This window comes from Lepidothrix coronata, unplaced genomic scaffold, assembly GCF_001604755.1.
Source record: "Lepidothrix coronata isolate B3197 unplaced genomic scaffold, Lepidothrix_coronata-1.0 Scaffold278, whole genome shotgun sequence".
In the NCBI taxonomy this organism is placed as follows: domain Eukaryota; kingdom Metazoa; phylum Chordata; class Aves; order Passeriformes; family Pipridae; genus Lepidothrix; species Lepidothrix coronata.
Genome location: NW_016690458.1, coordinates 88,039 through 115,235, shown reverse-complemented (window position 1 = coordinate 115,235; position 27,197 = coordinate 88,039). Strand labels below are relative to the sequence as shown.

The window sequence follows — 27,197 nt, the reverse complement described above, 5'->3', positions numbered from 1 at the left end:
GAAGGTTGGCTTGGGGAGTCCAGAAGATGGAAGCAGGTGGCACACTCTGCAGGTGGTATTAATGCAGGATGGGGGAAATGTGCAAGTTTTAAAGCCACATGCCTAAATACAAGGTCTTGCTTGTGGTTGTTATGAATAATTGCACTTTGTTCTTTAGGGGATAATTTTATAAATTGGCCTGAGTTATACTTGCAAGGGGAGAGGAAAAAGGACACTCAAGTGTGGAAGGTTTGCAAGTTTGCATTTCCATGGCATCAGTTTTGTCCCAAAAGTTTAGGATAAATTTCCAGGGTTTTTTTAATCTCATCTTCTCAAATTTAATCACAACTGATAAAATACATTTCACAGTCCTCAGAGGTCTTGTAGACCTTCTAAACTTTTCTATCAGTGGAACAAAGGTGTTTCAAAACTTAATGTGTTTGTGTCAGTTATTGAAGAAAAATACATCCAGTGTATGATAGAGTACCTTGAGCTCCCCCAGGACTGTGTTACAGGGGGCTGAAATATCTTAGATTATTATTAACCTGTGTGTCATAAAAGATAAGACATATTCTTGGCAAAAAAATCTCCTTAAAATTTAGTCTCACAAAGCTAAAGAGACCCCAATGGACACGAAATACCGTTGTATTGACCCAGAGCCTGCGTGCCCTGATCTCAGCCCACAAGAAGCCCAGATGTCCTGTGCTCTTTCCAAGACTGGTGGGATCAAGGTGGCCATGGGGTTCTTAAATGTTAATTCATGAAATTGAGTTGAGCTGTTGGGAGCAGGGAAAGCTAGGAGGGAAACCTGATGAAGGTTGTCTGATTTGTATGGATTTTTTTGTATTGTAATTCTGGGTTTCTCTGGGATGGCATTCTGTAAATATTTTTTACAGACATTTTTGTTGCAGCGTGGTAGACAATCAGGAAAGCTGGAAAAGGGCTTGTTTATGTGACTTCTCACCCTGTGCTGCAGCAAACTGCATTTCAGAAAGTTTGTTAGGGCACTGGTGTTCCCAAAGAGATTATGAAGTACTCTAATCTTATTTCTCAGCGACCGTGTAACCATGGGAAAAAGTTTTGTCTGAACTGATGGTGTCTTGTTCAACCCCTGGTCATGGAAGTCCTCAGAAGAGCAAATTCTGTTAGTAGGAAGTCTTACAAAAGTAGACCCAGCTTAAAAACAAACAAGCAAACAAAAACAGCACCAAGAAAATGAACAAAAAACCACAACAAAACCTCTTTATACTTATTCCTGCAAGAGAAGTTAGTCCTGTTGCAAATGGAAGGTCATGCATGTACTGTGGTGCTAATCAAGGAGTATCTTCTGGTTTTGGTAATCCTTTCTGGACAAAACCTGCTCCTTTCTACAGTCTTGCAGCTCTTGAGGTAAATAAGCGCCCAGAGAAAGGCACCAGTGCCTGGCTGGACAAAAGGCACCTTTTAGAGTCTTGTATGGAAGTCAGGGTTTTGTTTAATTTCTGTCTTTTGGGGCTGCTGTAAAGCAGTAGGGCAGGTGACTAGAAGATACCAGTTTGATTACAGAAATAGGTATGGGTGGCTCCTGTTCTTTTTTTCTTTAAAGTTCTAATGCATCTTCAGAGTGAGAGGACCAGGGAAGATGTCATCTGATGGCCTTCAGGTTTCTGCATCTTGGACTTCCTTTTGCCTGAAGAGATCCACTTGATCCTGAAAGTTCTGCAGTGTGCCTTGTTATTGCTTCAGCTTGAAATGTTGAGCAGGGCAGGGGGCTTGATACCATTTCTTCTCCTAAGTATGTTCTCTAGGACTCTTTTCCTTCTCTTTTTAGTCACTTCCAGGTTCTACTCAGAATTATTTAATTAGAGGTGTCCAAGAGGCATGTTAATCTTCAGACAAGAAGGAAGTTACCTTAAGTATCCACTGAACTTTTGAGGTGCTTGTGATGATAGAATGGGACATTTTGATGCAAGTCAGCAAGCTGTCACCTTGGCCACTGGGTCTCCCTGGCTTATTAATCCTGAATATTGTACTCCAAAATGTCAGTGTACTGGTCTGGTTTACTCTGCTGTACTACTTGCCTTGCAGCCTTAGCTTTTACCATCTTCCTCACTCTTTTTCCATGTCCAGGAGTTGTTCAGGAGGAGTTGCTGCCTGGAGTTAGGAGAAGTAACTGACTTGACTTAAATAATAATAAATGGAATCTCAGGTGAAGCCATTTCTGTATCTCATGATTTTTATGAATTTTAGGTAGTGATTCTGAATTCTTACATCTCGCTCTTGCTTGAAACACTGTTGTTTCAGTGGTATGTATTTTAAAACTGCTCTTCCTTATATATGCAGAGCTGCTTTATGCCATTTCTATGTGCCTCCTTACAAAGCTCACTTTGAGGACAGGCTGTGGTTCCTCTCACTGAAATAACAAGGCTCCTTTTCTCTTGGAGAAACTAATAAAAATGACCTGACCCATATCTCTGCCAAACTGAACTGTTTCTCTTTCCCCTTTTCTTTGAAGTCGCAGTATTTCTGAAAGAATAGAGCTTTGGGGAATGCATATGCATCCACTGTTTCTTTTTGAAGGGAAAAAACCCTCAACAAACCAAACAAGAGCACTGGAGGTTTGAGCCTTTCAGTCAGGGCTAGGACTGAGCTGAGCAGTGTCTGATCAGAAACACTCCACATGGACTCCCAGAGCTGCTGCTGCTGAACTAGACTGACTTTTGAAAGTATTTAAAGCTTGGTCTTGGTCTTTGTTCTCTTTGTAGATGCTCCTCTACACATAGCCCTAAGGAGTACCCCATATAGAGATGAAAAAATAGAAAAGAGAAGAACTTCAACTCCTGTAAGTGCATTAAATAGTCACCGCCATTCTCTTAGAGACCAAACCAGGAACCACATAGCGAGAGCACTGCGGAGGCCTCGGGACAGAGACAGAGTTGGACATGGTACGACCTTGGGTTTAACGTGCACAGTTAAACTTGGAAAGTCTTGGAAAACTTTTAAGCATTGTAAGGAACTGATAATGTTGATAGCACATGTTCTGTATACCTGCTTTTAGAGAGAGTAATTTTGTATAAATGTACGGTATGAAATGTAAACAGTGCTGTTTCACTGTCATTTGGTAACTTTTCTTGCTGTCTTCATTGGGGTTTATTCTTCCCAGTCAGTGGGTAATATCTTTAAGATGTACAAAGTACTTGAAGTATTAAAGGGCATGAAAAGGTTATTGCTTATTTTTACTGTTTGATATGTGGGTCTTAATGCTGTTAAACTCTTGACTGTCCAAAGCATTAAATGTTTTAAGTAATCCTGTAGTTATTGAGATACCTAAACTTAAAAGGGGGGGATGTGGTGGGCATGAGGCGCAGTGACCTGGGGTGTTTTATTTTGTTAGGGGTGGTTTTTTTAATAGCATTTGTTATAGCGTGTTTATACGAAACCTGCTCTAGTATAGGTGGGTGACAGCCACACAGTGGATGGGGGGATGTGTGTGCACACACATGCACAGAAACAATACATATGTTAAAGTACTTTATATGTATATAAATAATATATAAATAATTTCCAGCGTACCTCTGGATTTACTACATCGCCACTTTCAGATATGTAGTGAGAATTTGAGTCACGGTGATGAGGAAAACACAAACTCTGAGCTTAGACTATTCTGTCTGTAACAGGTGATCTGTGTCCTGCAGATCTTCACCTTCGCTGCCTGCCTGTGTGTTGTTCTGTTGATCATAGTGGTGAGGCAGTGCCTGGCACCTCTCTTTGTGCTTGGACATCCTTTGCTGCCCACCCTTGTAGGAAGGCCTGACTGAGATCCATCAGTCTCCTCGCTGTTCTGACTCAGTGGGACACGTCTTCTAGGGAGTGTGGTATTTAAAGATTAGAATGAACTTTCACATGGTGGAGGATGATGAGTACTCATCCTGGTCCTCATGAACCTCTGCCATTCAAGGAAGTTGAAGTCTTATGTTTTTGCAAAAAAACCCCAAAGCTTTTAAAAATGTAGTTATTGAAAATGTAGCTTCATTTTTAGGATTATACAAGGCAGTTTATCATTCTGTTTGATCACACAAACCTGTGAGGATGCTCCTAACCTAGACAGTCTCCCTATCTGGTCTTGGATCAGTAAGAATTCATTACACTTTAGAGTGCTTGTGAGAAACAGTTTGAGACAACAAGATTCTTCAGTACACAGTCTTTGGAAGGCTCTGGTATAACACTTGAATATTTGTTCTTTGCAGATTTTTCTTTTTCAGGGAGCATGCATTAACTATGGTGTGCAGTCAGAAGATAGCTGTACATAGAAATTTGCAAATACTTAGATTTTTTCAGATTTTAAGACATACAGGTTAGCTCAAGGGGGAAAAGTGTGGAACAAAGTGACAATTTCTGTCATATTTATGATGGATATATTCACAGTGACTGAGGCAGCTTACTCTGTGCTCTTGGATATCTTAAAACAAATCCAGCGATCTGACCATGTGAATGTCAGTTCCCAAACAAAAGGAAGCAAAATTTTCCTGCTTCTGTTAAGCTCAGTTATTCTCTCTTTGCCCTTCTGGAAGAATAAAATGGCAGAACTTCCTTGCATCCCTGTGAGCAGGGAGAAGGGAATGGTACCCGGAGGATCTTGAGCATTGGAAGAACAGGAGATATGAGGGCAGAGGAAAGTAAGAAGGAAGTTGTGCTGACACTTGAATAACCCCCTCAACTGCCACGGAGGGGGGAGGAAGATGGCTTTTATGCTGTCAGTCCTACTGCCCTTGGGGGACAGGTGACTGGGGTGGCCAGCTGCCATCAGGGCAGCAGCTGATGTGGCACTGAGACCATCACTGCCCACGTGCCGGGAGAGGCACAGCAGGGGCAGAGGAGCAGGAAATGATCAAGGACTGAGAGGATGGGGAGGTGCGGGGCTAAAGACTCTCCTGAGCACGTCTCCTGCATCACAGTTGATAAACATGACTGAGATTTGCAGTTTCTCAGCTGTTTGTGCCATAAACACGCAGCCAGTGAATTGGGCAGTTTGCTATTGGCATGTATGAAAGAGGGTGACATAATACACAGGTACTGCTGGTTTGCTTCATAAGTGGTTACAGACCAGCTTAAATGGTTTGTGCAGGAGATTTCTTACAGTATAAAGTGTCTTTAGGTGCTTATTCTGCCATCCATCACCAGAAATTGAAATAAGTTTGTGAACAGAAGGGTGAGTGGCTCAATCAGCCAAGCTCTCTGAGAGCAGAGCTGTTCTGAGGTGCAAGGCATCCCTCCATAGCAGGTGTTGATTGCACCGGAGCTGAGTGAGGATCATTTACTCAAGGAGCTGTGTAAGCATCTGGAAATTCTGCTGCAGAGGCCTAAATCTGAAGGACAGAAGTTGTAGACAAATACTGGGACCTGGAATGCAAGGATTTGTGCCCACGACCTCGCAGCTCGGTGCTCTGGTACCGCGCCTTGAGGATGGACGGGATTGACACTCAAACACATCCCATAGAATAGGATGGAGAACAGATGTTGAGAGAATAGTAATTAAAGCCATTTGAACTAGTTGTTACTCAATTTGCAATGAAAACAAAATATTTGACTGAGGAACTGAACTGAAGTTGGGGGGGTTGGGGTTTTGTTCTTGTCAGGCTTCTGTTACAATGCTACTGAAATGTTCATCCATAATAATTTAGAAAGTGGATATAACAAATCCTTCAGTCTCTTCTTTTTTTATAACTTCTGAAGCGTGTAAATAATAAATGGGCACTGCTGTACAGTTGATTTCTCCCAAACGATATTCTAATTTTTTTATGGGACAATCAAATTAGAACTTTAAAATACACCATTCCAGTTGAGAGCTGGAAATTCTTACAAATAAATTTTCTTGGGTTTTTTGCAGTGAAATGGCCTTGATTGTCCAAAGAAACCGTGGAGGTCTTTATAAGTAGAATAAATGTATATATTTAAAAATTAATTTGCAGTATTGTCTAATTTTAGGTGTTAAAGAACATGAGAAGAACAAAGAAAGAAAATCCAAAGACTATGGAAGATCCAAGTCAAAGAAAAAGAAAAAAAAGAAAAAGAGATCTAAGCCTGGTAATGCTCATTTTTCTTCTGTAGATGAAAATGGCTCTATTATTTTGTTTTGTTACCCAGTCTAGCTCACTCAAGAGCAGGCATTGCAGTTCAGACTGCTTTCTTCACTAATCTGTTAGCTCTGATTTTATTAACTGGTTAATTTTAAATTGTGGTTGGCAAGATCTGTCCACTTTGAAGTCTGTGGGATTAGGGAATGTGTGTAGCCTGTGTGAGTAGCAGTGGGATGTGAGGGCAGGTCTCCAGCCAGCAGTGCTTGTGTGGAAGTGCCTGTAAAGCAAAAGCATTTGTACACCTGCTCACCCTGAGGACTAGTTGGGCTGGAAAGGGTGATCACTTAAAACCTTTCTTGCTTCTGTCAGCAGTGAACAGTGACTGAACAGCTGAAAATTTTCTGCTTCAGACAAGAACTTTCTTGGCTGTCGAAAGCTTGCCCAGCTTCCTGCAGCACTGTGTAGTCCTGGAGCCCCAGCACACCGAGTGGGACGGGCTCAGTGAATGGCTGTGCCTGCTGTGGGCGTGCATGGGGCTGTTCCTCCCGTCAGCTTTTCTTGACCGCAGATTTCTGCTGTTAACACTTGTTACAATTTTACAGGGTATTCCGGCGTTGGGGAAAACACAGATGTCTCACAGGAGCTTTCTCCTGAAAAATCAGTTGTCACAAAATCTATTTCTTCAAATAAATCATCTGCCCACCCGAGCACACCTCTGCACTGTGCTGATTCTGGACAGCACAGGGGAAAATCAAAAGCAAATGGTGAGATGACTCTCCTGTGTGTCTTGCTGGTTCTGCCTTTTGTTGCTAGTAAATATGTGAGCTGCACTAACATACTTGTTAGTGTTTCCTTGTCCCTGCCTGACAAAGCTGGACCCACTGTTTTGCCAGATGATGTTGCTGCTTTTTGCTTTGACTTTACCTTCATATACACATTAAGACTGTTGCCTTTATTTTAGTAATCAGATTAATTTTGCATTTTTTGCATCACCTTATTAACTCTAAAATAACCGTGTTCAAACTTCATAATTACATTTTTCATATTTCGAAAGGTTTCTACAAAGTGAGAGCTCCTTGAAAGTTAAAAATGGTGCTTTGCAAGTTTGCTACAGAATGTGCTGTGTTTGAGAGACCGCTGGGTGTGGTGGTGTGTAGTTGTGTAGATACATTGTGATACCCGGTCATAATGACTCTGAGCTTCCCAATGAGGAGCTCTTGGGTAGCTGTTTATTGAGTAGGTGTTTATTGGTGTCTTCAGAGTACTTCGTACACAGAACTCATAAAAATGTGGCTACTGTGTTCCAGCTTTCATAATCCTAATATCTTGGTCCAAATTACTATTTACTGTCACAAGATGGTACACTAAAAAAGACAGCAAACATTTTGTTCTCTCTCTTGTTCTTAAAGCTCACAAATTAGAGGAAATAGGAAATGTATGACAGCTTGATGATGTACAAGAATCTTTAATTCCTTATTGTACAGCTGCACTGTGGAGGACTATTTGATTATTTTTTTGGACACAACTCTCATTGTTTGGCATTAGGCAAAACTAAAAATTAACTTCAGTTAATTCCACTACATAGGCAAAACAGGAAACATTAAAAACTACTGAAGTACATTTGGTGGTAATGTCTTGAAACACGTTCTGCAAGTCTGAGCAGTTGTGTTTTCAGAGTATATCAGCCATAGAACATACAGTAACTTGGCCATCAGTTGCTCAGACTTCTTTTGATCAATTCATAGACATTGAAAGTGGTGGAAAATATTGGAAATGGTTTTTATTTCATCCTTATCACAATTGCTTTGCTGCTTTTTGCATCTGCAGAAGTTGTACCAGCAATAAAAGCTGTGCCTAGATAAACAAAGTGTGGTGTAAGTAGAAGTGAAAGTCGTGTGCAGTGTGGCAGTGCAGTGTGCCTGACCTGTCACTTCAGAGCACCTCGGGAGTGTCCCAGCTCAGAGCTGGAATGAAACTTTGCAACTACTGTATTGGGTTCTCAGCCCCTTTAATTTGAGAACAGATGTTTCTCCAAAAGATGTAGTTTATAGCATAGACTGGTGGTTCTGGTTTTGCATTCTGTGAGCTAAGTGATAAAAATAGTTTTACCCACTATAGGTGAGACCTCACAACCTTACTTAAGAGTGACTAAAGTTTTCATCTTCCACTCCCCTCCAACTCATTAGATTATTTCCAAATAATTAAAATCCTTGTCTTCTTCATCCAACCCTCCCATTCTATCCCCAAGGAAGATGCAGACATTGATTAATATTATTGAGGTAAGAATCTCAATTTAACCTGCTCTTTCAGTAAAGATTTTCTTGGCAGTTTTATTCAATCTAGAGATGCATTAATGCTTTGGCTAAGTAGTGTGAATGCCTTCTGGAAGAATACCTTGGGCTATGCACTGCCCGTGAGTTGATCAATGGGTCCTAAACAGGAGACTAAATGAAAATAATAATTTCTGAAGCAGGATTAAATTCTGTGTTGCACTCAATGTTTCTGTCACGAAGACATCACTTAGTGAGATTGAATGGTTCATAAAACAGAACCCTCTTACTGCTTTTTGGGAGCTCTACACTAAAAGTGCCAAGTCACAATTCTGCACAAATTGCAGCAACTAGTATGAATCCTGTTTGAATGTACAAGTCTGGTTTTGTTTATTATACTTACCTGTCTAAAGAGAGTTTGTGCCTTTGGTTTGAGACACTGCATGCTGAACTTACCATTTTAATGACAGAAGCTGTTAAGTTGAAATATTTTTAAGGAACTATTAATGAAAATATGAAACTTCATGATGTAGTAACCTTCAATAAAGAGTTAAATTTTGATGTTCCTTAAATGACACTGAACTCATACTTTTAGGAATGTATATCTGCATACTTGGGATGAGATCTTGAGGGTTGTTTGACCTTTTTTGTAATCACTTAGGATTTTATATAAATACTTCTTGTGCAGAGGATGACACCCTGAGTGAGTCATCTATGGATAGCTTGCTTTGGAGTGACGACGACTGCAGTCAGGATGTTGATGTAACCACCAACCCTGATGAAGAAGTTGAAGAAAGTGATTTTGAGATTGTTCGGTGTGTTTGTGAAGTAAAAGAAGAAAATGACTTCATGATTCAGGTATGAATTGGAGGGTAAATGCTCATGTCAGTGGAAGGTGTCAGTGGAAAAGCATTTGTTGGTTTGCTTTTTTTTTCTTCCTGGCAAGAAGCTTGACTGGAACGTACAACTCTCCAGATAGGCTGAATTAAAAAAAAAAAGTAATTACTGGAGTGTTTTGCTTTGAAGCAGAGCTGCACTTGTCCATTCTGCAGTAGTTAGCAAATTCTTGGTTCCTAATCTTCGTAAGGCCATCTGTCCATTCCACATGTAGGTGCTATTTTTAAACCAGCTTCCCAGAAAACTCAGAGCAGCTTCTATTATCTCTTCTGCTTAAGACTGTTGGTAAAAACCTCTTTGGAAGTGCCCTGCCTATTTACTTTTACTCTTTGAGATGTTTGTAAATCGTCAGGAAATAATTCCCTACAGAGCTGCTTTGAACCGTCATACCCAGTTCCTCTCAGCTTCAAATAGTGAAGTCAAACAGATCAGTTACACTTCATTTTTTTTTTCTCTATTTTTGCCATTGCTCCTTGCATGAGCTGGTCCACACTGCTAATTCCCCATCAGTTTCAGAAGCAGCATATGCAGGAACTTAAGTGTGCGATGCTCTTGAACGAAGATGACAAGCTTTTTGTAGTTGCCCTTCTGAAGAAATGAGTTTTCTGAAGAAGTTAGTTGGTTTTGGGTGTTTAGGGGTTTTTTGTTTTGCTTTGTTTCTTTTTAAGAGGCTGCCACCCTCCCTATCTAGATCACCTTTTTCTTGTGTGGGCCTCCAATTCAAAGTGTCAGTAGTGTAGCCTTTGAGGTAATTACTGCATTCTTTTGAGGTTTATTTGTGAAAGGATATGGCATAACACTAACACTAACTTCAGAAATATTTTTTTGGCACATGAACCTCACTCCTCATCTGCAGCTTTTGGAGTCACTTTCCCAGGCATTGTTGCTAACTTTTGCAAGGCTTGAAATACACTTTACAGAACCCCTTACTGGTACAGTTCCTGGCCTGTTCTGTGAACTGCATTTCTCTTTGGCAGTTTGGAACTAGGAGGGAAGACAGAAGCTGAGCTAAACTGGCTTCACAGCCACTGCTGCTGTTTTGGTAGACTTTGCTTGAATGGAGGCAGAAAGTGTTAAGGTGAAGAGGGGAGCACCGTTCAAGTTGCAGCGTGAAGAATTCTTGACTTCTGCAACAGAACAGTAGAAACACCTTTTTTGCCCTGAACATCAACGGCCTAATTTTAAAAATTTTTAATAGTGCTGGCTAATGCAGCTCAGTTTGATGTGTGTCCTTAACAGTGGAGTGGAACAGCTGCCTTGACTGGGGAGTTTTCTCTGGCTTTGCATGCGATTTCATGGAGGTTTGCTGGGGAAGGTGTGATACTTTGTCTCTTAGTGGTGAATTCACTTTGATGCACACCTTTGTGTTAGTGTTGGATGCTGACATGCAGGGCAAAAGGTTCCCTGTGCATTGGGAGGGGAGGGTGCAGTGATGGGCAGATTGAAGTAAATCTGAGTGTACAGGAGAAAAGGAGTCTGACAGTGGGGAATAAAGGGGGTGGATGTTTTCTGAAATGACTTTATACTCCAGACTACCTCTTTGTGTTTTAATTTTCTGGGAAAACTTAGTTCAACACTAGGTCAGGGTTGCAGAATGTAGGGAACTGTGAGCTGGCTCAGGACACAGACTAGGGAAAGCTTTCCTGGAATGTTCTGTGGGCTGCTTCTAAGATCGGCTTTCTAGGTTGAACTAGTTTGGGGTTTTTTTGAGCATCTTGCAAAGTTTTAAACATTTCAGCTGTTTTATGAAAGAATTGACTGGGAGAGCAGGTTATTCTCTCTGGAAAAGAGATGCAGATGGACAGTGTGGTGAGTACCTGCATTCATTGTGAGGATTGAGGCAATAGGAATTGGGAAGCAAGGAGGTGGTCACAAGATTGTGTGGGGCTGAGATGGGGGTGCAGGTTAGGTGGTTTGCTTAAGGAAGCAAATGCTATGCTCCCCACAGCTTTCTGTCAGCCTGTGTTTTTGGGAAAATGTTTTGAACAGTCTGGTTGTCTGTTGATGTAGAAATGCCTGAGTTTACTCTTTTTAAGGACAGAGCAGTAATACAAAGCAAAGCTGCTATGTTATACAACTGTGGAATTATCACAAGGGGAATCTATTTTCAGCTTTTCAGAGGTGGAGTGCCAAGATTGACACTTCCCTTTGGCTTTATAGAGCGAGAATCTGGTGTAGTTGTCATAACTTTATAATTAGGAAAGATTTCTTCCCTATTTTCCACTCACACTTCAATCTGACACTTGGAAAACGAATTCAGAGCTGTCTGCCCTAAGGAACTTGGATTTAGATTGGTCCTTTCTTTCTGAAGATAGGTCATTTTGCTCAGGTATGGGGTTTCAGATGAATACTGTCCTTCTTTGCACTTTTCTCCCTTGGGATGTTTATTTTTCCCTTGCTTTATTATTCTAACTGAAATGTACTGGCACCTGGGGTACCTGCTTGAGCAGGCTGTGTACCCATCTGCCTGGACTTGGGATCAGAGTTAGGAACCAGGGCAGCTTCTTCATGCATGTGGCTGGAGGTTCATTTCTCCCAGGATACATGGATCCCCTCCTCTCTTACAAGAGGGAGAATGGAAAGTCATTTTCTCTTTGAGCTGTGCTCATTTCCATGAATGTGCCAAATTTAGAAATAATGGGGGAAAATGTTAATTTTAAACACAAGCACCTTATTTTCCCTGAAAGATTAGGGACAATTAAGGCTTAATGAAACTCATACACATTTAAAATGGGAGTTGGTTCCATTTAGGTATTTAAACTAATACCCCCCCCCCCGTTCCACTTAAAGATTTTATATAAACTTTCTTTATCCTGAACTTGCCTTAATTAATTGTCTTGAGCAATTTGTGCATTAAGAACGTCATGTATTGCACCACGGTGCAGAACTCCGGGTTTGCATTTATGGAAGTACCTGCTTCAGGTAGTAAAAGTTAAATCAAGAAAAAGTATAAAACCCCCAATCTATTGTTGGTCAATGGTCTTTTTCCCCAGTCTCTGTAACTCTGGAAGGAGGTTACTAGATTCCATTTCTGGAGCCTGTGTAAAGCAGCTGAGTAGCATTGCCCTGTGTTCCCTCTGGAGGCACAGTACTCCCTTTTCATGATGAGGCCCAAACCAGTCCAGACAGACTGTCATTGTCCCTTCTTTTTTTAGGTCTTTACACCTGAACATGGGTATGTTTGTGTATGATGTGTATGATGCAGAGAATTCTGGGGCTGGGTTTGGTGACCTCGAGTGATGGAAGTAAATGGACTTGGGATGTTTTTGTTCAGGAATGTGAAAAGCTGCTTTAAATACATGTCCTTTGTATTCAGTTATTTCTGCTGTTACTTGAATTTTGATTGAAATATTTTTGCACAGCACTGCATGTTTTTCTCTTCCAAATTTCCTACTTGGTGTGCTTTGAATCTCCCTGCTACTGCCTGGGCAGGGGTAGCTTCCCTGCAGCGTGTGTGCCAGCAGGAGCCTGGAGCCTGCATGCTGTGCAGTAGAACCTGCAGGTAAATGGAGGACCTGTGCCCTGGTGGGGTACATACTTAAATACCAGTTGAGTAAAGTAAAAAAAAGTTGGGATGCTTCACTGGAGTTCTGGGCAAAATTGCCTGGAAAATCACTGAGTGCAGTCCTTTGCAATATGGCATGATTTATTGGATGCAGGTGTAACTAGAACCAGGAGCTCACTTCTTGTTTTTAGCACAGTCTGTTTTTCTCAATCCATTTTCTTTGTTTTAGAACACCTTTTTCTAGCTCTAATAATCACCTTTGTGAAAGTAGGATGGTGTCTCTGCCTTTTTTGAAAACAACTCCTTATTGCTTTAGGACTGTTCACCCATTTTGTAAGGCAAAACATTGTTGGTCCCATCCTTCAGATACCTGTTTCTCTACGACCTTTTGCGTTCTCTCTTCCCAGGGCTTTTATTTCCTCCACCCTGGGCCACTCATTTAATGCAGTGAAGTATTCAGAACCTGGTTGTCTCTTTCTCTCCCTCCTACCTTGAGGAATGGCAGCAGATAAGAAGAGCATTAATAGAAGTGGTGTTGAACAGAGATGAGATGTTTAGCAAGTTGGCATCTTTGTAGGTCAGTGAGGAGCAGTAGCTGAGGTTGTTTGCAGTTGCTGATGGGGTGTGTTTTAGCTCATATTGGAATCCTCCTCCAACATTACCGAGACACCTGCATTAGGCTTTTGGCTCATGCTCTAAGAAATAAATCTCACTGCATGGGAAAACAGTGATTTTGAACTGACATCACAGTTTCAAATCAAAATTGACTTAATTTGTAGGGTTTTGTTCCGTGTTTCAGTGGTCTGTAGGCTGCAGTCGAATTTTGTCTCCTGTGAAGATATGGGAGGGGGGAGAAAATAACAGAAACAGAACATGTGAATATAGTTTTTTTTCCTGCTCTAGAACTGCTTAAGAACAGTGGCTCTCAGAACAGTGGCTCTCAGAACAGTGGCTCTCAGAACAGTGGCTCTCAGAACAGTGATTGTATTTTCAGTAGTGTAACTGTGCTAAATAGATCCAAACTGTGTTCCATCTTTGCCAATATGATGCCGCCCCTTGGCAGGATGTTGGAAGCTTTTGAAGCTGGTACAGCTGTATCTGCACTGCAGGTTTGTGCTGGTAGAGCTACCTTTGAAATGGATAAAATGTTAGTGCTACAAGAATCAGTAAAGCATAATATTGGCTAGTCCTGTGTGACATAAGTGTCTCTGGGATTTTGTAATTGAATGTGATTTACTGTTTGAGGGGGAAGCTTTTTAAATCAGAAAAATAGATCTGTTTCACTGGAAAAAGCTTGATTGCATACTGATTGCTGTCCTGGTTACGTGCACATGCATCCTGTGAAAGATCTTCATCTCCAAAGGGGATGTTTTTGTACCTTTCAAAATATCTGCTTTCAGTTTTTAATTGCCATTCTCCAGAAAAACACATGAAAAATGTCTGGGAAAGGCTCAGATTTTATTGTAGTCTGATTCCTTAATGTGTTTGCTTGTCCCTGGAAGGTGGGGGGTGGGTCTTTTTGTCTTAAAATATGTAGATGCTGTGTCTCTTAATTGATGTATTGAGCTCGTGGCCTTCGTTTCTGTTAATGTGCACTTCTTGCCTTTGAACAGTGTGAAGAGTGTCTGTGCTGGCAGCATGGAGTCTGTATGGGTTTGCTGGAAGATAATGTACCTGAGAAATATACCTGCTATATTTGCCAAGATCCTCCAGGTACAGAAATTTAAGATTACAGATCCTTCTTACAGATGTAGTACATTTGCTAGTTTTTATATATATATATAGCTCAAAGATTAAAGTACTTTTTTGCCCGTAACTGTGTCTGTCACTATAGGTAATTTTCAGTTACAGAAAGTTTAATTTCTGTGAATGTCCATGAGTCAATATTGTGGAATTACAGCTGGACAGGAACGGAGTGAATGTTTTCACTGTGATGACCATCTGTCACGTTTTGCTGTAAGAAGGACTGCACTGTCTGGCTGTGGAAAACGAGTGTAGAAGCACTCAGGAAGCTGAAGCAAAGACTCCCCACGGGCACGTCTCAGGGGATGTGGCTGCAGCTCTTCCCCAGCAAGGCTGGGCTTCCATGTTCTTTATAATCAGTCAGCACAGGGCTCTGCAGCTCTGGCTCTTGTCGTTGGCTGCATCCCCTGAGACAGCCTGTGTATTGGCATTTATCTGGGGGAACACAGTCAGAGGGGATTAAGCAACACTTTCCCTGCTCCTAACGATGTATTTTTAAATGTCTTGGTCCACAGCAGGTGAAATTACACTTAGGTGAATATTTTCTGACTTCCTACTCCATGGATTACAAAGCCTTGATGAAAATGGAAACAAATGAGGTTCTTGCTTGAGTCCATGTTTAAAAATGGCAAGAAAATGGATCTCTGGCCTAGTGAAAAGACCTTTTTGGTTTATATACATAGTTGGATTGTGATCTCGGATTTTTTTGGCTGTTGAAAGATACCAGCTCTTTTGTACCTTAACTCATGGATTTGTGTAGTTGGTTTACTGATGTTTGTACTCACAGCAAGAAAAACATGCCACACTTAAATTTTAAACTGTTTCACTACACAGATAACAGCATATTTAAGGGGGTTTTTTACAGTATCTTGCTTCTGGGATTTTAACCCTTTGTTTTCAAGATATTTTGCTTTGTGTCAACTGAAGTTAGTTTTAAATGTAACTAAAATGCACATGCAAACTGTCATCACACTTGAACATCAGAATGCTTTTGTGCAAAAACTGATTACAGTTTAATTTGCTTATTTAATCATTAACTGTTTTTTGAAGGTTCTAAAATTTACATTGGGGAACCTAATTTTTACCTCTGTTTTCAACAAGGAAAATGTCCAACTTTTTAACTGCATTGATGGCTTCTCAATTTCAGTGACTCTGCTTTTGGCTTGAAGTAAGCTAATAGGCTCTGTGGATCTACAAAGAAGTGGCTTTTAAAACTGGGCATGGCAATTGAGCAAAATCTTTTTTAGGAGCTTTCCCCAGTCTAAACTGCTGAGATGTGTTACAGCACCACTTACGCTTCTGGAAATAAAAGCAAATTTGGTGTAATTTTGTCTCAAAACTGTACGAACTGCTATTTTACTCAATTCTCTTTGAGTCAAGTGGGATTTTTAAGACATTTGTTAACATTTACCCCTGCTTAATCATGATCAAGATGCTTATGATGTGACTGATTCATTCAAGCTACACCATATACACCTCAAAAGGGAGCACTTTTTACCTCAGGGTACACATCATCTCAGTTGTTCAGCTGACCATGAAGTTCTAAAAGTCTCCATTTTATTCTTCTGGACTGAACTTTATTTTCTGTTACAGATGGCAACTTCTCTAATGCAGAGATAAATGAGGGAGGGCTAATGTAGGTGTATCAGGAACATCTGCAACGTGGTCCTGACCATACCTAGGAGAGTTCCTTCCTTCTTTGTACAGTGTGGGCTGAGCTGTTACAGCCTTGAAAACTCCTTCTTCCCTGGGTTGATTTCTGATGCCACTTAACACCCCTGTAGTGCCATCCCTTGTCCTTACTCTTTTCTTTTTTTTTAGTTTCTCCTTAACTGCTGAAACCTCCAGTCAGTATTGGCCTGTGTGTATTGGAGAGCTTTTTGGGGCTGTTCTCAGTCTGTGCTCCAGCATTATCCCTGGGTTTGGGGGCTTGCTGCCTGGGCTCTATGTAGGGCAGCAACTGTTTCTCAGGGTGCTGAGCTGTCTGCTGAGAACATCTGTTGTAACAGTACATTTTACAGGGTGTGGGGGAGCTTTTGTTGCATATTTGTTTGTGTGTTTGCAATTTAGCAAGCATCTACAGTTCTACTCCTTCCTGCTAATACCATTTTTTGGCAGCTTAAGTTACTTTTACTGATGCATTTATCACATTTAACTTTTCTTTTCAGTTGTTGTTGATACTTTAACCTCTTAAGCTAGAATTACCATCATTAATAGCCTAACTTAGGAGATTTTCCATCAGAACCTCATCATTGGTTCCTTTAAAATGTAGTTTTGAATATCTGTACTAATACATGTGTGATGTTTAAAAATAAGACCACTGGGAAAGGAAGTTCATTGATTTTTTCTGTGTTTTGCTGTCTACAGAGACCCGCATTCAGACCGTGGTTTGTCATAACCATAGTTAGACTAGACAGTGTGATGTCCTGCTAAAATATGCCTTTCTCTGCCTCAGCTGCTTGTTGCTGGATGTCCTTTGATGAAATTTGGGGTCTGAATGGTTTTACAGTTGGACAGAGGTTTTTGAGTTCCCACTTTACAAGGTCTTCATTTCTTCAGAGTTTTGTCTGCTTTTATAGGATCTTTAGAGGTGCTGTTGGTAAGAACAAATAAGCTTTTGCAATGCTTGAAGATAATCAGAATTACTACCAGTCATGTTAACATACCACAGTTAATGCTTCATTTTAACTCACTCGTTACTCTCACTTTAGGTCAGAGGTCCAGCTTAAAGTATTGGTATGAGAAGGAGTGGTTAAGCAATGGTCATATGCATGGCTTAGCATTTTTGGAAGAAAATTATTCCCACCAGAATGCCAAGAAGATCGTGGCCACTCACCAGCTGCTGGGGGATGTGCAGAGAGTGATCGAGGTGCTGCACGGGCTGCAGCTGAAGATGAGCATATTGCAGTAAGCACATTTCAGTGCCTGCTGGCACCTTCTCAGGGGCAGTTACATTGCAAGTAGAAAAATAGTCACAAATTCAGACTTAGGTTTGTGCTGCTTTGTGGATTTATAACATAGTTTGAATTGCTGATGTGATCTTGGAAAAGGGCTTGGCTGCTTAAAAGCTATTGGAGTGTGTTGAGTGTCAATTGACCACGTGTATAAAAGGGTTGGGAAAGTAGAAAGAGGGAAAAAACTAATAACAGCAGCTTCTCCTGGAGCACCTAAATAGATTGAAGTAAGAAGAGGAGGATAGGTATATAACCTGTAGCAACGTTCTTACAGCACTTACCTTCTCCATTCCAGTAAATTTAATCGTAGCTTCTCCATCAGGAATCAGATGTTTTTATTGGGTGTGGTGTGTTGCTCTGCTGCAGTGGGAGAGCAGATGCACCTTCAGCAACCTGCAGGGGTTCATTTCTGTGCAAAGGTCATTACAGCTATATCTGAAGAAAATAATATAATAATTTATATAAATCTTGATTTTCTTTGTATAAAATCAAGTTTTCTGCATCTTTTCCTGTTCAAAGTCATCCTTAGGTTGTGACGACTGAAAAAAATTTTTCCTAACTCAAATCCAGCAGTTTTAAATTGATTGAATTCCATTGTTATAATTTTATTAGTTGATAAATTGCACAGCGGCAGCTATTTGGAAGGCAAAGCTTTTAGTGCTTTCAGAGTTCTTTAGACCTTTTCCTCTTATCTGTGGTGATGCAGGAGGTCCACTGGCAGGACTGGAAATGCTCAAACAGTGGAATAATGCTTGAAGCAAGAGAGTAGCAATTTTAACATAAGGTTTTGCTTTTCCATTATGAGATCCTGTAGTCAGATCTGCAAGTAATCCCTTCCCTCTTTGGAGACTGGAACATAAATATAAGGCCACTCCTTGGGCCTTTTGTTAAAGAGTAAGACTTCAAATTCTGATTTTCTGATTGTGAATTGAGATTTATGTAGTGCTGAGGTATGGAGCACAGGACAAGTACGTGATGCTTGTTACAGGTTTTGTTCCTTTTCTCTCCCATGCTGAAGTCAGTGTAATGGCCTGGGTTAGTTAAAGGTGGGCTGCAATCCTGTTTGGATCATCTGGTTAAAAGCTTCAGCCCCTGTTTTCTTTGTCATCACATAAATCAGAGACAATTTGAAAAATTACTGAATTAAAAGAATTATTATATTGTTGATGCAGATCTACCATCTGGAGGAGAGGAGATGATTTCACAGCTGCCTTAAATTATTAGGAGAGCATTGCTCAATGTTTCAAGGAGTTGGCAAAGGATCCAAGGTGACAGTGGCAGTGCTATGGGAGGGAGAACCTTCAGCAGGCAGGAATTAAAAGGTTACTCAAGTATTAGTGTTTGAATTTTCATCCTTACGTAACCGGTGCATCATTTTTCAATTCTCTGTCTTCCGTAAAGTTATCCCTTGCTCTTTGCTGAGCAAAATAGTGTCTTAGGTGTAGCAGCTGAGTGGAGCTAGAGCAGAACGCTTTGGTGAGTGATCCCCTGGCTCTCAGTTTTGCAGGCATGCCTGAGAGTGGCCAGGGAGATCCATCCCTGCCGAGCCGGCGCTGCAGGCAGAGGTGCTGCTGGGAGGTGTCTGAGCAGGTCCTTGGCAGCTGTGCTGTGCTTCCCTCTGAGAGACATGGAAGAACCTGAGCTGCTGTAGGATGGGCGAGAGAGCAGTTACTTCACAAGTGAACTGCTCATGTGTTGTTGAGTGCTTTGGTGAGCAGCTGGAAAAGCGGGATCAGCTGAATGGAATAAGTCCATCCACCTTTGCAAGGAAGCAGAGAGGGGGCTTTGGGGCAGCCCCCCCTCTCTGTGCAGCCCAGTGCAGGTGCTGTAGGGTCAGGGTTTGCTCTGCTTTGCTCTCCTTGTACTGCTGGTTTGATGCCTGACACACATGTGGAAGAACATCAGTTACAATGCTCAGTCTAAATTTTTTGTTAGTTGTATCTGTGTAACCTGATATGTATAGTTGTCCCTTCTGCTGGAATAAATAACAGATTAGTCAATTTGAAAACAACTAAGATAAAACTTTTTATCAGAATAGGTGGAGGGGACAATGATATGTTGTTCTACCATACCTTGCTAAAAATATCCCAGTTAAAATTAATTTCTGCTGTTCGTAAAAAGCAAAATGTTCATCAAGGGCAACATTGGTGAGAAATTGTATGTGTCTATTTGCAACTTACTTTTCAAATTTTTTCTTAATGCCAACATTTGGCCTATGTACCACGTTACAGAAATGAAAATAGTGAACCTAACAGAACATTGTAGGAACATACACAGTTGAGGTCAGTGAGACTTATTTCAGAGTACTTGGGCGTTTTTTAGTGATTATGATGACTTAGCATGTAGTGGTTCAAATATTCTTATTTGATTGCCTTGTGTAATAGGATAGTTTGCTCAGTCACTTTAAATGGGTGGTGTACTTTTTTTTGTTTGAACAGAAATAAAGAACATCCTGACCTAAAGCTTTGGTGTCATCCGTGGAAGCACATCACAGTGGATGAAAAAATCCATACAAAACACATCATTCACTTTGAGGAAAACTGTTGCAAAGAGGAGACAGCAAGTTATAGAACTTGGAATGGGACAGTTGAGAAGCCCTCAACCATTCCTTCTGTGGAGGAATCTTACATTACAAGTGAACACTGTTACCAGAAGCCTCGGGCTTACTACCCTGCCATAGAGCAGAGGCTGGTTGTGGAAACAAGAGGTTCAGCCATGGATGATGGAGTAAATAGAATAAGGGAAAATGGAGATGATGCCCTGTCAGAGAGATTTGGCTGGAATCTGGACCAAGAAATATGCAAGATGGAAAATGAATCCAAACACAATTACTCTAAGGTATTTGTATTAAAATAGACCTCTCTGCAAAGAGCATGTGTTTGCCTGGCAAAGAGCAAACCTTTACCTTTTTTAATAGTATTTGGTTCGTATTAAGTTTTTTCTTGTGCTGTTAAACTTAAGTTGCCAGTAAGAGTTAAAATGATAGATGTGATCAATTCCTTCATTTCATATTATAATTAAAAAAACTAGGTTGACTTCTGGACCTCAAGTCACTCAAAGGGTATGGACCATGCATTGTGGTCCACTGGCAGTTCATTGCTGCTTACTTCTGTGTGTTAAATATAGAAATAAACACTAGGGTGCTTCTGTTAGTGGCAATTCATGTGAAATGTGGGCTGAGGAATGTTAGAAACGCTCTGGGAAATGGATGGACCCCCCTCTGCTCTGGAGCCAGGCTGGGAGAGCTGGAGAAGAGAAGGCTCCAGGGAGACCTGAGACCCCCTTCCAGGGCGTAAAGGGGCTCCAGGAGAGCTGGAGAGGGACTTGGGACAAGGGATGGAGGGACAGGACAAGGGGGAATGGCTTCCCACAGACAGAGGGCAGGGTGAGATGGGATATTGGGAAGGAATCCTTCCCTATGGGGATGGGGAGGCCCTGGCACAGTTTGCCCAGAGAATCTGTGGCTGCCCCTGAATCCCTGGAAGTGTCCAAGGCCAGGTTGGACGGGGCTTGGAGCAACCTGGGACAGTGGAAAGTGTCCCTGCAGAGGGGTTGGACTGGATGACCTTTAAAGACCTCTTCTAACCCAAACTATTGTACAATTTTATGATTTTGTGAAATACTGAGCTCCCTTTTTTAGGTTAAAGGTGTGGTGAACTTTTATTTCATGCATATGTAAGCTGAAACTTGTTATTTTTGAATTCTCTACCAATCAAGATTATGTTTCCCAGAAAAGAAAATATTTTATTTCTTCAGTCTAAAAGAACCATTTTCTACATCTTGTCCTATTTCAGCAGAAGGATGAAAAAAGTAGACAAGTAGAATCAACACTGTTGATGGTGTGGTCACGTTTTGTAAAGGGTGGTAATGCTTGAGATGCTTCAGTGAAAGTTTTAGTAGAATTGAGATTAGATTCCTTAAGGAAAAGTCTCTCCTCGCTGCAGAATTGTTTGCTCTTTAGCTGATCACTGGCAGGTGAAAAATGGCCTCGGCGTTCCCTGGGATGCACAGATTCAGTGCAGAATCTTCCAGATGGAAGGTGGCAGGGACATAACTACCCATGTGTGTTACCTTCAGCACATCAGATGCTTGTGAAGTGCAGAGAATAGTTCTCAGCAGAATACCTATAAAAGTATGTCTGTGTTTAGATCCTCTTGCCCAAACCAGTTTAACAGGAGTGTCTGGTCTGTGTCTCTCCCCGCTGGCCCGAGATGAGCTGAGCGCTCAGCGCAGGGGCCTGGGAAGCCCAGGCAGTTTGGCTCCCAGTTCTCTTCACTGTAGCAGATCCTCATGTGTGCATCTCTGCCAGGTGAGAGAGGCCGTGTCGAAGAAAGTCTCTCCAGAGGAAGCGATTGAAATGAAACTCATGGAGAAAGGCAAGGAAGGAGTTGTGAACTCGCAGCTGCAGTGGCAGCTCAATCTTCTAGCCCACGTGGAATCTCTGCAAGATGAAGTCATACACAGAATGGATTTCATTGAGAAGGAGCTAGATGGTAAGTAGTATTTAAAAGAATATTTAGCTGAGCTACCTGTTCAAAACATGTTAACCAGAATTTTACTTCTGCAGACCTACAAAGAGATAGGTGTTTCTTTATCACATTTCCTATAGAAAATAGATACGCTGCTGATGTGGGGGGTGGATTTTCAAACAAAGAGCAGAATTTCACAGAACAAGTTCTGGTTAGGTCATCTCTAAATAGCTGCATCAGATGTCTTTTTACTTTCAGGATTTTGTCATTTTCCAAAACTCTTCTGTGTATCTGCACTTCCCTGTTCCTCGGGGCCTTGCTGGCTGTGTCAGCCCATTCCGGGTGGCTTCTTCGGGCCACAAGGCTCTTATCCTTTCCTGTCTCTTCCAAATTCTTCACTTAAAGGTCTTTTGAGATTTGTTTTCCTAGTAGTGGAAGACTTCCAAACCCTTTGTGTTGGATTAAATGATCCAGGATAGTTCTTTCTCTTTACATTGTTGAGTCTCATGGTTGGTTGTGTAGTGGTTACAACAGCAGCTTTTCTTTCAGGGGTGTTGGGAATACAATCTTTGCCCAAGTAAGAGCCCTCCCTTTATAAGTAAGGTACTGAAAAGCCGGACAGCTGAAGGGATATTTCAGGTAGTGAAGATCAGTCAGGCCTGTAATCAATGCCTGTTTCATAAATGAAGCAGCTCTGGGTCCCAAAAGTTGGACTGTTTTATGTGCTGCTGAGCAGGGGTCTGTGCAAGGGATTTCTGCTCTGAGCAGGCATCTCCTCACTGCCAGGCTGGGCAATGCCCACCAGTTCTGCAGCAGGTCCTGCCCTGGGCTGAACTCACCTGTTGATCTGGGCAGTGGTGGTGGCTGCTCTTGGCAGAGCTTTTTTTTCTGTCTTCAGGGTTTCAGTCTCCGTCTGGTGTCAACATCCCATGAACTCATCACAGTTCAACCTGACCACCTTCCTTGTTGGCCTGTTACATTGTCACCTGAGTTGTCTTCTGCTCAGTGGGATTTCTGGTTCTTGTTTCCCACTGAGAAGCTTTAGAGCAGGAGTTCATTTTCCTTTTACCCCCATTTGTGTTACCCAGTTCTATGTGTCTTGGCCAGTTGTGTTCTGTACTGATAACAGATTTCTTTCATTACCACAGTCCCATCCTTTCAGGATCTTCAGTGGTATCTAATGGTGATCCTAAAGGTACTCTGATGGTATAAACTGCCTGTACCTCAATGTCCTTGCTCTGGAACTGACACAGATCAGAGGATGTTTAGCACCAGATTTCACAATATCTGGTCCTGAATTTTCCTTTCCTGCTTTTTCCTAGGAGCATCATCTTCCCTCCCACCCCCATGTGAATTATTTTGTCATGTATCAAAAGTTAATTGGTGTGAGGGGCCTGTTTTTCTGATTTCTCAAATAACCAAATGTGAAAAACATTGCCCACTGCTTTCTTGAGATTCACAAAAGATTAAAGAACTCCTCTTTTGTGACTTCAGATGAGTTGTTTGCTGAGAGCTGCAGTAGTGACAGTCGTGGTTTTCTTTGCAGTTTTGGAGAGTTGGCTGGATTACACAGGAGAGCTGGAACCCCCTGAACCACTGGCTCGACTGCCCCAGCTCAAACACTGTATAAAGCAGCTGATAACGGACCTGGGCAAAGTGCAGCAGATCGCCCTGTGCTGCTCCACGTGAGGCTGGGCAGGGGCACTGCCACTGGGCACGAAGCTGGAGCAGCTCTGGATCTGTACATCACGTTGGCATGCTGGTTGCATGGGATGCAGATTGACTTCGGGGACTTGCGCAGAAGTGTTGTTCAAAGAACAGCTAAAAGGTTATTTTGGGTTTATTAGGCAATTACAATGCTGTGGAAGAGGCCAGACCCTTGTCTCCAGAGGTTGGATGTCGGTTGATAAATTATACTTAAATTTTCACTCCTTAAAAGTTGCTCACTGAAACGGTAGACATGTTCATCATTAAATTGACTAAAAATTGTGCCACTGAAGAACAGAGTTCCAAGAGCCAAAAATGTTTGGTTGACAGAGGTTGTAAATAACTTTGCATAGTTTAAGTGACTCGTGTCATGTTTTATTCCTTCTGGTTTATGCATACTAGCACTCAGTATTTAATCATTAGGAAATGTTATAACAGTTTCAGACTTAGTAAGTATGAATGTCCAGCTCTTAACTATAAAGTGTTATGTGCAGGTTTGCAAGTAACGGTGGTCTGACCCCCACTTCTGTTACAGTAAATAATGTAGCAGGAGGTCACAGGTGGATTGCACTTATTTTCAGAATAAATGATTGTTTTCCATATTTATCCTGTCACTGTCACATGACTTGGTACTGGGGAAGCCCATGAACATGGTGTTTCTGTGCATTCTTGAGCTCTTTGATCCGGCCATCCTGTGCCTCCTGCAGCAGGACGGAATGTGCCGGGAAAGGCCCGGAGCTGCGCTCCCAGCTCACTCTGCAGCATGGTCTGTCATGGATGTGATGTATTTTCTACCCAGTTGTTAATAATTGCCATTCCAGTTATATTTGGAAATGTAGACTTTTTGCAATACTCTGGACGTGTTTGTTGTAAAGACTCGCTATGAATGTGTGGTTTGGGGAATCAGTTTATTTTATATTGGTGTAAATAAAGCCTCAAGATCTATGCATGAGGTGCTGTCCTCGCAGACAGCGAGTGGGTTATTATCTTAGATGGTCTGTGTTCACAAAATCCCTTTTTATACCTTAAGTTTTAATTTTCTGGTTTGTACTTTGTGAGAGCAAGGTGACAATGCTGCTGATGTTCAGTCATGTTATACAGAGTCTTTGGAAAGTCGTGAGTATTTGAGAAGTTCAAAATCTTTCAGCTGCAAATCACCGCTCCTGAAATAATGGCTGTGACTTTAGTTTTTCTTCCCAAACGTTGCTGAGTTCAGTTTCCTGTGGAACGTAGTAAACTGGTTTTGCAGTGAGAAGGTGTCCTTAAAAAGCTGGATTTGTTACCTTGATTTTATTGTGTGCAATGGTACTACCAAAGGGTAACATTCAGGCACAGTTTTAATGGAAAGGCCCATACCTGTACAAATCATTAATTTGGAATATAGATCTGTAATATGTGTATTCTGCAAAGAATAATGTAAACTTGAAATATCCAATATTGTTGTAGGAGTTACAGTATCTACACAGTCAATATTTTATTTCCTTCAGAAGACAAAATAATTAGGCTGCTCTAGGTAGTAACTAAGGCTTTTGTGCCAAGATTCAGTTCAGGGAATAATTTGTCTCAGTTTTATAGTACTAGTTGGTATATAGTGAATACAACATATGTACAGCAGAAAAATAAACTTACTTTTCTGTAGCACAGTTGGAATAAAGCTTACATGGTATTTAAGGATCACTTGGCTCTCTGAGGATGAGACCATTGCTTACACCGTGGCTCGTTCCTGTCAGACCCCCTGAGTTCACGTGTAGCTCTAGAGCAGGTCACAGTGACCAGACCAGCAGAGCAGCATCCGAGCAGCCCCCCAGCCAGGAGGGAATGTTTGGGGTGGGATGGAGCAGACAGGAGCTCCCTGGGTGCTGGCTGTGATCAGCACTCCTACCACCCTTGCAGGACACGGCTCAGCTGTGCTCCCAGGCCCTGGCAGGCTTCTTGCTCCAGGGGGGAACAACTTCTCAAGCAATGGCTTCTGTGTGCTCACTGTATGTTTTTACTTGTCAGTTAATTTTTGCTCAGGGCAGTACTGGAGGTTTGGAGGAAAAGGTGGTTCCCATGGGTAGATCACATGGCAGATCCTGGAGACTTGTTTCCCTTCAGTAGTGCTGGGGAAGCCCTTACAGATAAAGACTGAAAATATTTATTTAAAATAGAGTAGCACTTCTCCTGATCAGGAAAGATTCTTCATTTGTGCTCTGCCTGGATTCATTTCTGTCCCTGTTTTTGCAAGTTTCCACATTGTTGTTATTAACCTGAACCAACTGTTCAGGCTGACAGGTCACTTTTTTGTTTCTTTAAATCACTGGTAAGTGAATGCAACGTGGAGCCTTGATGAACTGAGCAAACATTGCACTGTGGGTACATACGCGTGTTTGTCTTTGTTGATGCACTATTAGAACCGAGGGGCTGTACATAGAATTTTGCTTTGGAGCAATATTTGCAAAACTTGAAAACTTCTGTATCTTGGTGTTTGGAATAAATAAATAGGTTTTTGTTGGATAAGTCTTAGTAAAGTCTTTGTTTCAATTAATGATTGCTCAATAAAATAACTTCGGACTTTTTTGCTTGACATCACATTGAAATGCAGGTATTGTAGTTTGTCAGGTATATAGAACTTAACTGTTCCTGAAGTCTGGAAATTATTGTTTTCCAGATTTTTGTCATATAAATCTGGAAGTAGGCAGACTGTTATGTACTGGGTTTTGTTCAGTATTGTTTAATGAGGAGCTTGTACATTTTATTCCCAAATCCTAATATATGTAATGGATTAGTACCCGATACGTGTGATCTGACCCTCGTCTTTGTTCCATTTGGATGAGCAGCCTGGCGGGGCAGAGGCAGTGCAGGACTAGGGATGGGCTGAAGGAAGGAGCTCGATGCATTTGAACAATCCATACAGAGAAAACACGTGGGCATGGGAAGGGGAGGAAGCTGGTGAGTGCTGGAGGAGCAGCGTACCTGGCACAGGCTGCCTGAAGGCAGGGCAGGCATTGGTGTGCCTTCAGGTGCATTTCTGGTTCAGTCTCTTCCCCTGTTTTCCCAGCAGGAGAGCAAGTGTATTCCCTGCTCCTAACAAATTTTCCTTTCTAATTTCTTTCTCAAAAAAAAGCCACTATTGTAAAACTGGATTTTAAGGCTGGAGGGCACATTGCTGCTGGAGCCTGGTTTGTGAGCCCCTGGTGGCAGATCCCGGCGTGTCTCATGGCTCGTGCAGGTCTTTGCTGATCACTTACATGTCAAAATTGGGTTTTGAAGTTGCGGTCTGAATTTGACATAATTCAGTGGTATGTGTGCCATGGCTTGCCATGTTTTCAGGAAAGTGTGCCCTGGGATTTATTTCCTTGCCTGGTCTGAAGGCTCCTGCAGATGCTGACTCTGGCAGCAGAGGCTCAGTCAGCTGTCAGCCTGCCTGTGGTAGAGTCACCTGGAAGCTGCTCAGCCGAAGAGATCAGACACAGCCATGTTACTGTTCTCACTGTTAATTGCCCAGAAGAGGATCTGTGATTGCAGGATCTGGTGTTGATCAGGGTGCAGCCCATGGCTGGTGTTGGTGCTCGTTGTGCTGGCAGTGCAGCAGCCCTGCTGGCCCTGGTGCCGCATCCGACTGCAGGAGTGCTCGT

The 27,197-nt window shown here is 41.8% G+C and overlaps 1 protein-coding gene across 4 annotated transcripts in view; it reads left to right on the top strand.

Moving 5' to 3' along the window:
* Window positions 1-26,146, top strand: part of PHF20 (PHD finger protein 20) — a 65,708-nt gene extending 39,562 nt beyond the window's left edge. For 2 of the 4 annotated variants that reach the window (XM_017836468.1, XM_017836470.1), the window contains exons 13-21: window positions 2,724-2,903; window positions 5,944-6,042; window positions 6,638-6,799; window positions 8,967-9,163; window positions 14,321-14,420; window positions 17,162-17,357; window positions 19,843-20,242; window positions 21,714-21,897; window positions 23,420-26,146. In XM_017836468.1, the coding sequence (XP_017691957.1) occupies window positions 2,724-2,903; window positions 5,944-6,042; window positions 6,638-6,799; window positions 8,967-9,163; window positions 14,321-14,420; window positions 17,162-17,357; window positions 19,843-20,242; window positions 21,714-21,897; window positions 23,420-23,562 (1,661 nt within the window). In that variant the 3' untranslated portion in view covers window positions 23,563-26,146. The remainder of the gene's footprint in view (window positions 1-2,723; window positions 2,904-5,943; window positions 6,043-6,637; window positions 6,800-8,966; window positions 9,164-14,320; window positions 14,421-17,161; window positions 17,358-19,842; window positions 20,243-21,713; window positions 21,898-23,419) is intronic. The other 2 variants (XM_017836469.1, XM_017836471.1) reach the window with 2 other exon arrangements.
* The last annotated feature ends 1,051 nt before the right edge of the window (window positions 26,147-27,197 follow it).